This window comes from Choloepus didactylus, chromosome 2, assembly GCF_015220235.1.
Source record: "Choloepus didactylus isolate mChoDid1 chromosome 2, mChoDid1.pri, whole genome shotgun sequence".
Taxonomy (NCBI): domain Eukaryota; kingdom Metazoa; phylum Chordata; class Mammalia; order Pilosa; family Megalonychidae; genus Choloepus; species Choloepus didactylus.
The window spans coordinates 178,489,298-178,506,132 of record NC_051308.1 but is presented as its reverse complement, the minus strand read 5'-3'; the positions used below and the strand labels follow the sequence as shown (position 1 = coordinate 178,506,132).

Sequence of the window (16,835 nt, the reverse complement as noted above, 5' to 3'; positions counted from 1 at the left end):
CATGTGTAGAAAAATAATTTTATTTTATAGCTGAGTAAAAAGATATGTTGTACAATCCTCATCACTCTCCATTTTAAACAATTCTTACAACCCAAAACACCTCATAGCTTTTGTCAGCCCTTAATTATTTGTCCCTAGTATTTGTGTAATACTAGTATGTTATTTCTATTAATTATAGTCCCTAGTATGCAATAGGTAGATTTTTCAAGGATTATGAATACTGAATCTCTATATAATTTTCTTTTTCTTAGTTGCTAGGGTATTAGTATAGCTAGAAGGAAAAAACTGAAATGGTAGAACTCTAACCCATAGCATCCTTTGAAATTTGTTCTATAGCTACTTGTTAAATTATAATTTGAAAGCTATTACTTTTTTGTATATATGTTATATTTCACAACAGAGAAATAACTGAAACTATGGTACAACTCATAACAACTTTGGAAATTTCCTATATAACTACTTGTTAAATTGTACTTTGAAAGATATTATCTTTGTGTATGTATGTTATATTTCACAATAAGGAAATAATTGAAACTATGGAACTGTAACCCCAGCAATTCTGCTATAAGTTACAAGGAGAAACAAGGCTGCACTTACCACATTTAGCTTTGAAATTTCTTCAGCTAAATATCCAATTCATCACTTTAAAATTCTGCCTTCTATGCCATATCAGAACTTAATTTTGCCAAGTTCTCTGCCATTTTAAAACAAGGACTACCTTTCCTCCAGTTTCCTGGAGGTAATACATTCATCACTTCTGTTTAAGGCCTCATTAGAAGTACCTTTACCATCAATATTTCTGCCAACTATCTCTTCTAAACAATCTATGATTTTCTATAAAGCACCTCACAGTTCTTCTGGCCTCTACCTATTATGCAATTCCAAAGCCATTTCCTCCACTTTTTTACAGATGGAATTTTTACAGAGGGAACTTTTTTAGAGAGGGAACTTAAACTACATTAACATTTTTTAAATATTTGCAATATCAGCACCCCACCACCAATACCAATGCAATGGTATGGCTTACACAATGGGAATTTATCAGCTTACAGTTGTGAGGCTAAAAGAAAGTTCAAATAAAAATATCACCAAGGTGATACTTTCTCCCTGAAGACTGTGGTATTCTGGGTTGGCTGCCGGTGATCCTTGGCTCCTCTGTCACATGGCAAGGCACATGATGGCATCTCCTGATCTCTTCCTTCTCATTTGGGTTCTGTTTCAGCTTCTTGCTTCCTGTGGGTTTCTCTCTGTGTGTCTGAATTTCATTCTCTTATAAAGGAGTCCAGTAAAAGGATTAAGACCCATCCTGATTGAGGTGGGAAACACCTTAAATGAAGGAGCCTCATCAAAAGCTCCTACTTACAATAGGTTCACAACCACAAAATGAATTAATTTAAGAAACATGTTTTTCAGGGGTAAATACAGCTTCAAATCCCCACACCCTCTTTCACTCATTCCCAGGGAAAGAGACAGACTAATCTGATAGAATTTAGAAGGAATTGTAGCACAGCCACTTCTGACTTCTTTTGTTAGATCTGTTCAACTGCAAAAAAATATGCATTCTCATCTGTTATCAGCCTTGCAGGGGAGGTATGCACTTTTGTATCTGTGCCAGTACCTGGTTTGTAAGATCTACTCTGAGGGGAAGAATTAGAGATACCACTTAGATGCATATTTAAGGCTACATTTTTCAATTGGCCTTACCAGTAATAAAGGTAACATTTTGATCTTTATCTCTCTGACTCCTGCATCTATCTTTCAACTTTGTCCAAACCCAGGGAGGAAAGAGTTATACTTTTTCACAGATTCATAAAATCTTAATATTTACTCGGTCTGTAACATCTGCTACAGGTGCCATTGGATGTCCTGCCTTATCTCTTCTGCCTTACCTCTTACTCCCCATATCTCCTCTGCTTTACCTCTACTAGTGAATCTCCAACTGCCAGCACCTGCATTTCTTTGCTGGGGGCCATTGTTGGCAAATAGAGCCATTTTGATGACCAAAAATGAGGTCAGAAGTGCCAGGGAAATAATGAACCCCTCAGCCATCAAAAAATGACTTACAAATTTGCACCCTCAGATGGGAAAACTCTAGCTCCCAGAGTTCTCTAGTAGAATTGAACTCCATTTACACAAAGGGTTAATGTGCTTGAGAACATACCCTTTATTGGCCACCTACCCTTTCCTCCATCACTTGCTCACTCCCCTATAAATATTTCTTAGGATCATGTCCAAAATAAACTACTTGTAAGTAAATCCTTTCCTGAGTCTCTGTCTTGGAGAACCCCATGTGAGAACCTCCTATATATGTATACCCATACAGGATGTTGTCTTCTTTTGAAAAATGAATAGCAAATACCTACATAGATGCATGAAGAAAAAAATGCCACTATTAGATGAGGATTCCCAGAAGATGATAATCAGTTTTTGGGCCACACATTGACTTCAGGTTCTCTGAGAGTTTATGGGGGCATTTTATGGAAAAGTCAAAGGACAAGATCATGAGTAAATCCTGGGAAATACAGAGCTTAACCCATTGAGGGCACAAGAAAGCTAGGCACTGAATGATTAAAAAATTGCTAGAGTAAGTGGACTGCTCTATATTTTGTGCTCACAATTCCCTCTGCAGCTCTCAGGAGTAGGCAAAAATAAACTACGTCTGTGCAGTGAAAAGAGTTTCCTGAGCTTTTCTGAACATCCCTCAGGGAAGGGAGATCAGGAACTAAATTAGAAATGGTGAAGTCAAGCTAGATACAGAGAAGAATCTAGGGAGATTCACCAAAGCATTATGTATTCAGGATTAAAAGATAATATAGAGAACAACAATGATCAAGACAATGTGATATCGGAGAAAGAAAGACAAATAGATCAATGGAACAGAATAGAAAGCTCAGAAATAGACTCACACAAATACAGTCAAACTGGTCTTTGACAACAGGACAATGGCAATTCAAAGGAGAAAGGATACTCTTCAATACATGATGTTAAACAGCTGACATCAACATGAAACCCACCTTCCACCTCCACAAAAATTAACTCAAAGTGAATCATAGACCTTGTGCTGGTTTGGATATACTATGTTCCCACAAAAGCCATATTCTTTAATGCAATCTTGTGGGGACAGACATTAATCTTTTTGACTGGGATGTGACCTCTTGATTGTTTCCATGGAGAGATGACCTCACCCATTCAGGTAGGTCTTGATTAGTTTACTGGGCTCCTTTAAAGGGAGATCACATGTGGAGCAGCAGAGAGACTTTTGGAGACGGCCGTTGAAAGTAGATACTTGGAGAGATTTGGAGATGCTAGCCCAGAGTCTGCTTAGAGAAGCTAAGGGAAACCCAGAGACATTTTGGAGAATGTCATTTTGAAATGCAGGAGCTGAAACATAACCCAGGATAAGCAGATGCCAGCCACATGCTTCCCAGCTGACAGAGTTGTTCTGGACACCATCAGCCATTCTTCAGTGAAGGTATCCTTTTGTTGATGCCTTAGTTTCAACACTTTTATGACCTTAGAACTGTCAATTTCTAACTTAATAAATTCCCTTTACCATTTCTGAGATTTTGCATAATGGTAGTATTTGCAAACTGGAACAGACCTAAATGTAAATAAAAAACTATACAAGTTCTAGAAGATAGAGAAAAAATTCAGGGTGACTTTGGATTTGACAATGACTTTTTAGATGTAACACCAAAAGCACAATCCATGAAAGAAAAAATTGTTAAGTTGAATTTCATTAAAATTCAAAACTTATGCTCATTGAAAGACATTGTTAAGAGAATGAAAGATAAACCACAGCTTGGGAGAAAATATTTTCAAAACACATGTGCTGGTTAAGTTCATGTGTCAAATTGGCCAGGTTATGGTATCCAGCTGATGATCAAGCAAGCACTGGCCTGATTGTTACTGTGAGGATATTTCATTGATTTAAATAATCAGTAAGTTGATTGCATCTAGGCTGATTACATCTACAATCAACTGAGGAGACTGCCTTCAACAATGAAAGAAGTCTCATTCAATCAGTTGAAGGCCTTAAAAGATGTAATGATTTCAGCAGTCAGAAGAGAGAATTTCCATCTCCATCTCAGTCAGCCAACTTCTCCTGGGGAATTCATCAAAAACCTTCATTGGAGTTCCCAGTTTGTGGTCTTCCCTATGGAATTTGAACTTGCCCATCCCCACCATCCTGTGAGATAATTCTTATAAAAATCACATAATATTTATACACACACACACACACATCTCCTGTCAGTTTTGTTTCCCTAGAGAACCCTAACACATGCTGGTTTCAGTTAAGTTTGCTCTTCCTTTTCTAGTTTCTTGAGGTGTAAAGTTAGGTTACTGTTTTGTGATCTTTCTTCTTTTTATAATGTAGGCATTTACTAGTATACATTTCTCTCTACGCACTGCTTTCATTTACTCCATTAAGTTCTGGTATGTTATGGTTTTGTTTCTATCAACATCAAAGTATTTTCTAATTTCTCATGATTTCTTCCCGAACCCATTGGTTATTTGATAATGTGCTGTTTAATTTCCTTATTTTTTTAATATCCCAGTTTTCCTTCTGTATTGATTTCTAGTTTTATTTCATTGTAGTTGGATAAGATATTTTGGATGATTTCATTTTTTTTTTTTAATTTGACACTTGTTTTGTGTCCAAGCATAATGGTCTATCCTGAAGAATGTTCCATGTGAACTAGAGAAAATGTACAGTTTGCTGCTTTTGGGTGGAGTGTTCTGTAAATGTCTGTGAGGTCTAGTTGGTTTATATTGTTACTAAAATCTTATATTTCCCTATTGATATTTTGTCTAGTTGTTCTGTCCATTATTGAAAGTAGGGTATTGAAATCTCCAACTATTATTTTAGAACTGTCTATTTCTCCCTTCTATTCTGTCAATTTTTGCTTCATATATTTTGTAGCTCTGTTGTTGGATAAATATCTACTCATAATTGCTGGATCTTCTTGACAGCTTAAGCCTTTTATCTATATATCATGCCCTTCTTTGTCTCTCGTAACAAAGTTTCTCTTAGTTGATTTTATCTGACAGTAGTATGGCCAGCCCAGCTTTCTTTCGGTTACTATTTGCATATTTTCACTTTCAATCTATTTGTATCTTTGTATATAAAGTAGTCTCTTGTACACAGATTTCACTGGGACAGTTTATTTGTTATGACAATCTCTACATTTTAATTGGGGAGTTTAATCCATTTACATTTAAAATAATTACTGGTAAGGAAGGACTTCTGCCATTTGGCTATCTGTTTTCTGTATGTCATATCTCCTTTGATCCTCATTTCCTCTATTATTGCCTGGCTTTTAATTGATTTTTTTGTAATACATCCTTTTGATTCTCTTTCCAAGCCTGCCCAAAGATTTGTTTTCTCCAATAGCCTCTCCAGAAGGGTCAGGGGAAAGGGAGTCCAGATGGGTTGAGGGGGTCACAGTATATAATCACTAAGGCTACACTGCTGTCAGGAGGAGTAGGGGTAGATGAAATGGCCCTAAGAACGTACACTTGATTTTGATTTTCTGTCTTCTCTTTCAAGATGCCACCTGAGGCTTGGGGCCTGTACCCTGCTTTGATAAGTAACTGTGGATGAGTATGACAGCTGCTGGTGTGATCTTGGGCTTCCCTCCTCTCTTGGCAGGGCAGGTGTTCTTGCCCCAGAGACTAGGAAACTGGTTGTTTTCTATGATGTGTTTACTTTTATTTGTGTTTCATGTCATTTTTTTAAAAAAAAGCAAACAGAACAACTGTAAGTCAGTATCTATCAGTTTTCTTTATTTCTATTTTTATAAAATAAAATCTAAACTCAAGAAGGCAATAGACACACATTTTTTTAAGTTATTTTCTTGGTAGTTACCCTGGGAGTTACAATTACCTATTAAATATATAACAATATATTTTGAATTTTGAATTAGTACTACCTTAGCTCCTATATAGGTACACTCCCATCTTTATGTTGTTGTCACAAATTACATGTACAGACATTATATATATGTACACCCAATCTTTATGTTGCTGTCACAAATTACATGTTTATCCATTGTGTGCTCACTAACACAGATATGTAATAATGGCTGTGCCGGTTTGTATATACTATGTCCCCCCAAAAACCATATTCTTTAATGCAATCTTGTGGGGGCAGACATTAATTTTTTTTAATAAGGTGTGACTTCTTGATTGTTTCCATGGATATTTGATCCCACCCATTCAGTGCAGGTCTTGATTAGTTTACTGGAGTCCTTTAAAGGGAGCTCATATGTACAGCAGCTGAGAGAGACTTTTGGAGAGATGCTTGCAGACGCTTTGAGATCCTGGCCCAGAGTTTGCTCTGGAGAAGCTAAGAGAGGACAAAACACCCCAAGAAGATCTAACAGACTCTTTTGGAGAGACACTTGGGAGCTGATGCTGATGCTTGGAGATGCTTTGAGATGCAGACAGAAGCCCAGAGATATTTGGAGAAGGCCATTTTGAAACCAATACCCAGGAGCAAAGTATCAGCAGATGCCAGCCATGCGCCATCCCAGCTAACAAGTTTTCCAGACACCATCAGCCAATCTTCAGTGAAGGTATCCTTTTGTTGATGCCTTAGTTTGGACTTTTTATGGTCGTAGAACTGTAAATTTGTAACTTAATAAGTTCCCATTATAAAAGCCAATCCATTTCTGTTATTTTGCATAAGGAAGCATTAGCAAACAGGAACAATGCTTTTTTATGCATTTGTCTTTTAAGTAATATTGGGAAAAAAAGAAGAGTACAAACTAAAAACACAATGATATTGGCTTCTGTATATACATGTTCTTTATCTTTTCACACGGCATCAAGTTACTGTCTAGTGTCCTTTCATTTCTGAGTGAAGTATTCCCTTTAGTATTTCTTGTAGGGCTGGTCTATTAGCAACAAATTCCCCCAGCTTTTGTTTATTTGGGAATATCTGAATTTCTCCCTCATTTATGATAAAATTGTGCCAGACATAGAATTCTTTAATACGTCATCCATCTGCTTTCTGAGCTCTTACTTAGGATCCCTTGTACATGATGAATCCCTGTCTCCTGCTCCTTTCAAGATTTTCTGTCTTTGTTTTTCAATAGCTTGATTGTATTACGTCTAGATGTGGATCTCTTTGCATTTATCCTTCTTGGAGTTCGTTGTACTTCTTGGATATGTAGATTTGTGTCTTTTATAACATTTGGGAAGTTTTGTGCCATCATTTCTTCAAATATTCATTCTTACCACTCCTCCCCTTCTGGGATACCCATTAAGCATACAGCATTCCATATTTCATTGCACTTTGTTTTACTGCACTTTACAGATATTGCATTTTTTACAAATTGAAGGTTTGTGGCAATCCAGAATCAAGCAAGTCTATTGGCGCCATTTCTCCAACAGCATGTGCTCATTTCACGTCTCTGTGTCACATTATAATTGATATGTATATTGTTGTATTCAGAAGTAATGCTATTATTGCACACTTAATAGGCTACAGTATAGTGTAAACATAACTTTTTTATGCACCGGGAAACCAAAAAGTTTGTGTGACTCACTTTATTGTGATATGTGCTGTGCCAGTTTGTACATTTATGTACCCCAGAAAAAGCCATATTCTTTAATGCATTCTTGTGGGGGCAGACGTATTAGTGTGGATTGGGTTGGAACCTATTGGTTCAGTGTCCATGGAGGTGTGACCCACCCAACTGTAGGTGATAACTCTGAATGGATAATTTCCATGGAGGCGTGGCCCCACCCATTCAGCATCTACTGGAGCACTATATAAGCTCAGACAGAAGGAGCTCATAGTGAGCTGGAGATGAGACAGACATTCTGAAGATGGCCATTGAAAGCTGATGCAAACATTTTGGAGAATGCTATTTTGAAACACCACCTGGGAGCAAGCAGATGCCAGCCACATGCTTTCCCAGCTAACAGAGATTTTCCAGATGCCAAAGGCCTTTCTCCAGTAAAGGAACCTTTTTGTTGATGGACACATTATGGCCTTAAGACAGTAACTGTGTAACCAAATAAAACTCCTTTTATAAAAGCCAATCCATTTCTCATGTTTTGCATTCTGGCAGCATTAGCAAACTAGAACATGTGCTTTATTGCATTGGTCTGGAACTGAACCTGCAATATCTCCAAGGTAGCCTGTATGTTGGTATGCTTGATGCTCTCTCACAAGTTTCTTATACTCTGCTCATTTTTCTTCATTCTTTTTTCTTTCTGCTTCTCAGACTGGATGATTTCAATTCAACAACCTTTAAGTTTCTTGATTCTTTCTTCCACCTGCTCAAAATTTGCTACTGAACACCTCTAGTGGATTTTTCATTTGAGTTATTGTACTTTTAAGCCCAGAATTTTCGTTTGGTTCTTTTTTATCATTTCTATCTCTTTACTGGTATCCTCTACTTTTTATACATTATTCTAGTGGTTTCCTTTAGCTCTTTGTTCAGTTTCCTTTAGCAATGTGACCCTATTTAAGATAGTTGACGTAAAGTCTTTTTCTAGTAATTATGTCTAATGTCTGTGTTTCCTCAGGACAGTTTCTGTTAGTTTCTTCAGGTAATGGGCCATTTTGCATGCTTCATAGTTTTTTGTTGAAAACTGGACATTTTGATCACTATAATGTGCTATCTCTAGCAATCATCCTGTTCTCATCCTCAGGGTTTGTTATTATAATTTGCTGTGGGTAGTAGTCATTTGTTTAGTGTCTTTTCTAAACTATTAACTTGTATTCTTTATCAAGTATGATCTCTAAAGTCTTTGTTCTTTAGCTTGCAGTTGGCTAGTGTTTTGAGAAAGAGTTCCTTGAATGCCTGGATCTAAGAAAAAAAAGAAAAAGGGAAAAGGAAAGGAAAAAAAGAAAAAGAAATGAGAAAAAAAAATCTCTCCCATCTTTGCAGACTAGCTCTCTATTGGGGCACACTTCTGTTGTTTAGCTGGGCTGTTTACAGCCCTGCCTTAGCCTTTATTTCCTGCTTACAATTAACTCAGAACTGAAAGCTTATGGTCTTCTCAGGTCTTCTTGGGGCATGTGTCCTATCCTGAAAAACAAGTAGCTCTTTAAATTCCTCTGTATATGCAGGCACTTTTTAATGCCCTAATTTCCCAAAGGAACTTGCTCCTCAGCTTTTTCTCACAGGCTTCCATGTTTCTATGGTCTTCCTCAATTGTATTCTCTTGCCTCAGATAGCAGTGCTGTTTATTTGACTTACAATATTTTTGAGAAATGCACTCTACATAGCTGCTTCTCCATATCAGAGAGTTCTGAGTTAGGTGAAATCAGCAGTTTGTGTAAGTCCTTTAGTAGACTCCAGGCATGTCAAAAAAGATGAACCCAGTTCTTTGAGAAAAAGATCTGTTCTGATTTCACTGGAACCAGGTACAAGGTCTCACAATTGAGACACATGTGCTGCTGTTTCGAAGACTGCTCAAGTACTAGGGAGGTAGGTGGGGCAAGGGCAAGAGATGTGATGGTGGTTTTGATTTGCATTTTCTAACATCTAATGATTTTGATCATCTTTTCATGTGCTTATTGGCCACCTGTAAATCTTCTTTGGAGAAATGTCTGTTCAAGTTCTTTTCCCATTTTAAAACTGGGTCTTTTTGTCTTGAGTTGTAGGAATTCTTTAGATATTATGGTATTAAATCCTAGTCAAATATATGGTTTACAAATCCTATGTTTTTAAGCTGTGTTTTTCTTCCTTCAGCATTTGCTTGGTTTCTATAAACCTTTGAATATTTTCCAGAGTACTAAAAAAATTCATTCTATTTTCACTTGATTTTTTCCATTTTCTGTTGTTGTTCTTGTTGTTTGTGAAGGGATATGCCTCCAGAAATACCTATGCTGCCATTTTTGTTGAGTCATCTAGTTTTTAGTTGATGCTCTTTCTAAAGCAAACATTTATATCAACTATTAATAATGATAATTTGATTTTCTTCTTATAAATATTAATATAACATTTTGTCTTTGTCTTGCTGCAATGACTAGAAGTGCCAAAACAATGCTGAATAATTTCTGTGATAGCTGGCACTGATTTCTGGTTCCTATATTTAATGGGAATACATCTAAGGTGTACTCACACTTAAACAGGTTTACTTTTTATTTCAGATATTCTATTAGGAAAGATCATGCTATTCCCTTTTGGAAATTTCATCAAGAATGCATGCTGAATTTTACCATAAGCTTTCTTTGGCATTTACCATTCAGGTTTTTTCTCCTCTAATCTATAAATATGATTTCTTGATAAATTTTAGATTTTCTAATATTTAGTAATCCTTGTACTCCTAGAATAAGTTGAGCCTGCTACAGAATATTCCTAATGTCTCGGAGGGTCTATTTAACTACTATTATATTTTTAAATTTCCCATGTATCTGTGAGATTAGTCTATATTTTCTTTCTCAAGTTTTGTTAACATTGTAAAATGAACTGGGAAATATGTTAACCTTTTATAAAATCTGAAACAATTCAAATAGCATAGGCATTATAAATTACTTTCATGCATACAGAATCAACCTTTAAAATGATCTGGGTTTGGTCTGAGCCATTGTAAAAGGTATTTATTGGCTATATTTTCTCCACTTCTTCAATTATTATATATAACTTCTTATATTTAATCAAAACTTCTTGAACAGTTTTGGTAACTTTGAATTCCCTAGAGAATAATTATTTTCTACTTTATTTGCAAATCTATTAGCAAAAGTCATATAAAGTAAATCTTTTGAAATGTTTTAACCCCTTACTATAATTTATATGCCATTTTTATTCATTATATGAATTGGTGAAGACTGGAGGAAGTTAGTAAACACCATTCTTCTTTGGCTTATCTAAGATCTTACCAAATAAGACACTATCAGGGAATAACAGAGATCAAAATTCACCTTTATTACTAATAAAGTTTAGTTTAGCTGATATAGCTTAGGTGTGCAGCAACAACAAACTTCTTAATCACAAACCCCAGAATTAGACAGACTTACCAAGTACAACTTGTTAACCACAGGCCTCTGCATGCTGAGTCCTACCTCTATAAAATTTACAGCATGAACCAATCAAAATTTGTACAGCAGACTACTAGGAGAGGGAAAGCAGGAGAATAACCATGTATGTCTATGTCTCTGTTCCCAAATTATCCACCAATCAGGTAAGTCACGTCACTACTTCTAGGTAGGAATGAGTGAGAGAGGTGAAAGAGATGGAGATACACATTCATGTTTCTTCACAGAATTAGGGAACAAATGCTCTCCCCCAAAAAATGTATGTTCTTTTATTTTAAAAAATGATCAAACTTTTTTTGCTACAGGTTTGTCTATTTTAGTCTTTTTAAAGAATTAGCTAATAGTTTTATAAATTCTATTTTTATGTCATTAATTTCTGAATTTACTTTTAACAATTATTTCTGCCTACTCTGTTAATTCATTATGCCTTTTTCTACTTTTTAAACTCAATAATTAATTCATTTCTTTTTTATTTTTGGTGAAGAATAAAGACAATTAAGATTATAATATTTCTTCTAATTACTCCACCAGAGATTTTTGGCTATGCAGCATTCTCAGCGTTTCTAACTTATAAACATTGAGAGAAAGCAGGTGTAGCACTTGGGAGCACAGGTTCTAGAAGCCAAATATCTGGGAGATCATTGTCTCCAATACTAGCTGAGGGACTTTGGGCAAGTTACCTAAATTTTCTTTGCCTGTTTCCTCATCTATAAAATGGGGAATAATAATAGTAACTCACTTATAGGGTTGTTGTATTAAACCAGTTAATATATGTAAAGTGCACGCAAGAGTGTCTTACACATTTTAAATGTTATCAGTTGTGGTTGACATTTTTGTGACATAGTAATTAATCACTTTCCATAATTATTTCTAGAACATGTTAAGAGGTCAAAGTTGTATGATATAGTATACATAAAAATCAAGTTTGATAATTACATTATTTGAATCTTCTATATTACTACTTGTTAAATTATCTGTCAAATTCTAAGAACTGTGTATTATAGTTCTCAATTACTACAATGACTTGGCAAATTCTCCTTATATTTCTATTTTTGCTTTATGTATTTCAGCAAATTTTAATTTACTGATTCAAAGCACAGATATCAAAATATGCAATTTATCAAGCAGACTAAAACACAGATTACCTTTGTCCTCCATTATGATTTTGTCACATTGAATTTCTTTGTTCTTTGGTGCTCCATTAATAGTCTGCATCATCCTTTCAACATATAAGTCATTGCCAACTCTGTTTTTACAAAGGGTCTCATATTTCTTGTTTCTCTGGCTGTAAAAGAATTAAAGTGTACCCAACTCGTTAACAAAAATTAATTATCTCTACACACATTATCTCCTTACATTACATGTTTCTTTAAAACTACTTACATTAATGTTGATTGTACCTAAAGTTTCAGTGAGAATTCAAAAAAAAAAAAAAATTCCTCAGGAAAGACATTAAACTACTTTCAGAGGATTCTTCTTATGAACTTTGATATAGACATGTAAAGGTATAAATTTCCTTCAAAGCACTCCTTTCATGGCATGCTAGAAGTCTGTATTATTTTCATATTTGTTTAGTTATGAGTATGTTTTTTATTTTTATTATGATATTTCTTCTTTGATCCATGAGGAATTTAGAAATGTACTTTTGTGTGTGATTGTTGTCTATTTGTCAGTTGAGATTTACGTTATTAATTTTTAGCTTCATTGCACTGTGGTCAGAGAATCTGATTTCTAAGATCACCTCTTTGAAACTTCTTGAGATCTTGCTTCATGGCTTTGTGCATGGATGATTTCTGTAAATGTTTCATGTGGGCTGCTACAGAATGTATTCTCTAATTGTTGAGTGCAGAGTCCTATATATGAGTATTAAATCAAGTTTTATTGCTCAAATTTTCTATATCTATTCTCATTTTTGCCCAATTGACCTATCTATAACTGAGAGGGGTGTTTTTAAATCTCTTGCTCTAATAATAGACTTACTAAGTTTCCAATTTTTGCTTCATATACTTTGAAGTTGTTTTATTAGAACTAAAGTTTAGAATTGCTATACCTTCCCATAGTTATTCATTGATCTCCTTTATCCCTAATAATGCTTTCAGTTTAACTGTTTCATTATAGGTTGTTGCTCTAGTTTGCTAATGCTGCCAGAATGCAAAACACCAGAAATGGATTGGCTTTTATAAAAGGGGGTTTATTTGGTTACACAGTTACAGTCTTAAGGCCATAAAGTGTCCAAGGTAACACATCAGCAATCAGGTGTCTTCACTGGAGGATGGCCAATGTGTCTGGAAGACCTCTGTTAGCTGGGAAGGCACATGGCTGGAGTTTGCTCCAAAGTTCTGGTTTCAAAATGGCTTTCTCCCAGGATGTTCCTCTCTAGGCTGCAGTTCCTCAAGAATGTCACTCTTAGTTTCACTTGGGATATTTGTCCTCTCTCAGCTTCTCCAGAGCAAGATTCTGCTTTCAACGGCCATCTTCAAACTGTCTCTCATCTGCAGCTCCTATGCTTTCTTCAAGTGTCCCTCCTGGCGGTAGCTCCTCTCCAAAACATCACTCTCAGCTGCACTGAGTTCCTTCTGCTTGTCAGCTCATTTATATGGCTCCACTAATCAAGGCCCACCCTGAATGGGCGGGGCCATGCCTCCATGGAAATATCTCATCAGAGTTATCACCTACAGTTGGGTGGGGCGCATTTCCGTGCAAACAACCTAATCCAAACCTTCCAACTTAATTCCCACTAATATGTCTGCCCACAAGATTGCATCAAAGAATATGGCTTTTTCTGGGGGACATAATACATTCAAACCAGCACAGTTGTCTCTTCTTTCATTTTTCTTTTGTTTTAAAAATCATCTCTTTCTATTTGATGTTCTGGAGTGTCAATACAATTCACTAAGCATATTTCTTTTCCATGGATTTCTCTTCATTTATTTGTTTCTGTGGAATCATTTGTTTTCGATAGTTTGTACAACTTTATACCCACTCTCTTTGAAAAGTACCTCTCCTCCATTCTTTCTATTCTGCCCTTCTGAAACACTGATTAGATTTACATTAGATCTTCATTTCTCTGTCAACATCTTTCTTAACTTCTTTTTCATGTTATGTATCCCCTTGTTTCTCCAAGCTTCATCCTTATTCTCTGTAATTTACCCAGATCTATTTCTCCCATTCATTAAACCTCTATTCAATTACATCAAATATAATGTATAAACCAATGTTTACTTTTTAATTTCAGTAATTATATACATACAATTTTAAAGACTTTAAATTTCTTATTCCAATTATGATTCATTATTTTCACAGTTTCTTAATCATGTTTTAACTCTCTTATTTCTTTAAACATTTCACCCATATTTTATGTTCTATATCTCATAAGACCATTATCTATTGTCCCCAGGGTCTAGAACTATGGTTCATTATTTCTGTTTGCTGACATTAATAATGACTTGTTTCTTTGTTGATTTGGGGTTTTCATCAAACTTAAACTGAATGAATCTTTAGAGTCTAAATTGGGTATGCTTTCCTCCAGAGAAGATGTGTTTGCTCCTAATAGTAGCCAGAAGACACTACTGATCTAGGACCACCTAAGATTCCTTTGAGGGTCCTAATCTAATACAGACAGACTTAATTTTACTGTGCTTCACTTTATTGCACTTTAAAGATATGGTGTTTTCACAAATTGAAGGTTTTTAGGAAACCTGCATTGAGCAAGTCTATCAGTACCATTTTTTTCAAACAGTATGTGCTCACTTCATGTCTCTGTCACATTTTGGTAATTCTCAAAATATTTCAAACTTTTTAATTATTATTATTTCTGTTATGCTGACCTGTGATCTGTGATGTTACTATGTAAAAGTTTCGGGGTGCCACAAACTGAGCCCTTATTAGACAGTGAACTTAATGTATGTTTTCTGACTACTCCACTGACCGGCTCTTTCCCATTTTTCTCCCTCTACTCTATTGACTGAGACACAAGAATACTGAAATTAGGCCAATTAATAACTGTACAATGGCCTCTAAGTGTCCCAGATCTATTTCTCCCATTCATTAAATCTCTATTCAGTTACATCAAATATATATATATATATATATATATATATATATATATATTATAGGTTGCACACCTATAATTTGAAATCAAAAGCTAGAAATAATTAAGCTTAGTAAAATAGTCATGTAAAAAGCCGAGACAGGTTGGAAGCTAGGCCTCTTGGCCAAAAGTCCAAGTTGCAAATGCAAAGGAAAAGTTCTTGGAGGAAATTAAAAGTGCTACTCCAGTGAACACATGAATGATAAGAAAGTGAAACAGCATTGTTGCTGGTACAGAGAAAGTTTTATTGGTCTGGATGGAAACCACAGCATTCCCTTATGCCAAAGCCTAAATCAGAGCAAGGCGCTAACTCTCTTCCATTCTATGAAGGCTAAGAGAGATGATAAAGCTGCAGAAGAAAAGTGTGACGCTATCAGAGGTTGGTTCATGAGTTTTAAGGAAAGAAGCCATCTCTGTAACATAAAAGTGCAAGGTGAAGCAGCAAAGGCTGATTTAGAAGCTGTAGCAAGTTATCCTGATGATCTAACTAAGATAATAAAGGTGGCTATACTAAACAAGACTCTCTATGTAGACATAACAGCCTTCTATTAGAAGAAGATGCCATCTAGGACTTTCATAGCTGGAGAGAAGTCAATGTCTGGATTCAAAGCTTCAAAGGACAGGCTGACTCTCTTGTTAGGGACTAATGCCCCTGGTGACTTTAAAGTCAATGCTCATTTACCTTCTGAAAATCCTAGAGCTTAAGGATTATGCTAAATATACTCTATCTGTCCTTCATAAAAGGAACAACAAAGCACGGATGAAAATACATGTGTTATAACACGATTTACTGAATATTTAAGCCTGCCGTTGAGACCTGCTCAGAAATAAAGATTCCTTTCAGATACTACTGCTCAGTGACAATGCACCTGGTCACCCGTAAGCTCTGACGGCAATATACAATGAAATTAATGTTGTTTTCATGCCTGCTAACACAACATCCATTTTGCAACCATGGATCAAGGAGGCATTTCAATTTTCAAGTCTTATTATTTAAGAATTACATTCTGTAATGCTATAGCTACCATAGATAGTGATTCCTCTAACAAATACAGGTAAAGTCAATTGAAAACCTTCTGGAAAGGATTCATGATTCTAGATGCCATTAAGAACGTTCATGATTCATAGGAGTAGTTCAAAATATCAACATTGACAGGAATTTGGATGAAGTTGATTCCAATCCTCATAAATGACTTTGAGGGATTCAAAACTTCAGTGGAGGAAGTCACTGCAGATGTGGTGGAAACAGCAAGAGAACTAGAATTAGAAGTGGAGGCTGAAGATGACTGAATTGTTACAATCTCATGACAAAACTTGAACAGATGATGAGTTGCTTCTTATGAATGAGCAAAGAAAGTAGTTTCTTGGATGAAATCTACTCGCAGGGAAGCTTCTGTGAACATTGTTGAAGTGATAAGAAAGGATTTAGAATATTGCATAAGCTTAGTTGATAAAGCAATAGCAGGATTTAAGAGGACTGATTCCAATTCTGAAAAAAGTTCTACTGTGGGTAAAAAGCTAAAAGTTATCAAACAGTATCACATGCGACAGAGAAATCTTTCATGAAAGGAAGAGGCAATGTGGCAAACTTCAGTGTTATTTTAAGAAATTGCCACAGTGCTGAAGGAAAGCAATTGCCAACCAAGAATTTTATATCCAGTGAGACTTTCTTTCAAAAATGAGGAAGATATTAAGACATTCCCAGATAAACAAAAACTAAGAGGGGGGGTTATAGACCTGTCCTAT

At 35.6% G+C, this 16,835-nt stretch overlaps 1 protein-coding gene across 2 annotated transcripts in view; it reads right to left on the bottom strand.

Annotated features, from left to right (window-relative positions):
• Positions 1–16,835, bottom strand: part of DNAI4 (dynein axonemal intermediate chain 4) — a 140,707-nt gene that overhangs the window by 69,823 nt on the left and 54,049 nt on the right. For both annotated transcript variants that reach the window (XM_037826958.1, XM_037826959.1), the window contains one exon: positions 12,145–12,284. In XM_037826958.1, coding sequence (XP_037682886.1) covers positions 12,145–12,284 — 140 coding nt within the window. The remainder of the gene's footprint in view (positions 1–12,144; positions 12,285–16,835) is intronic.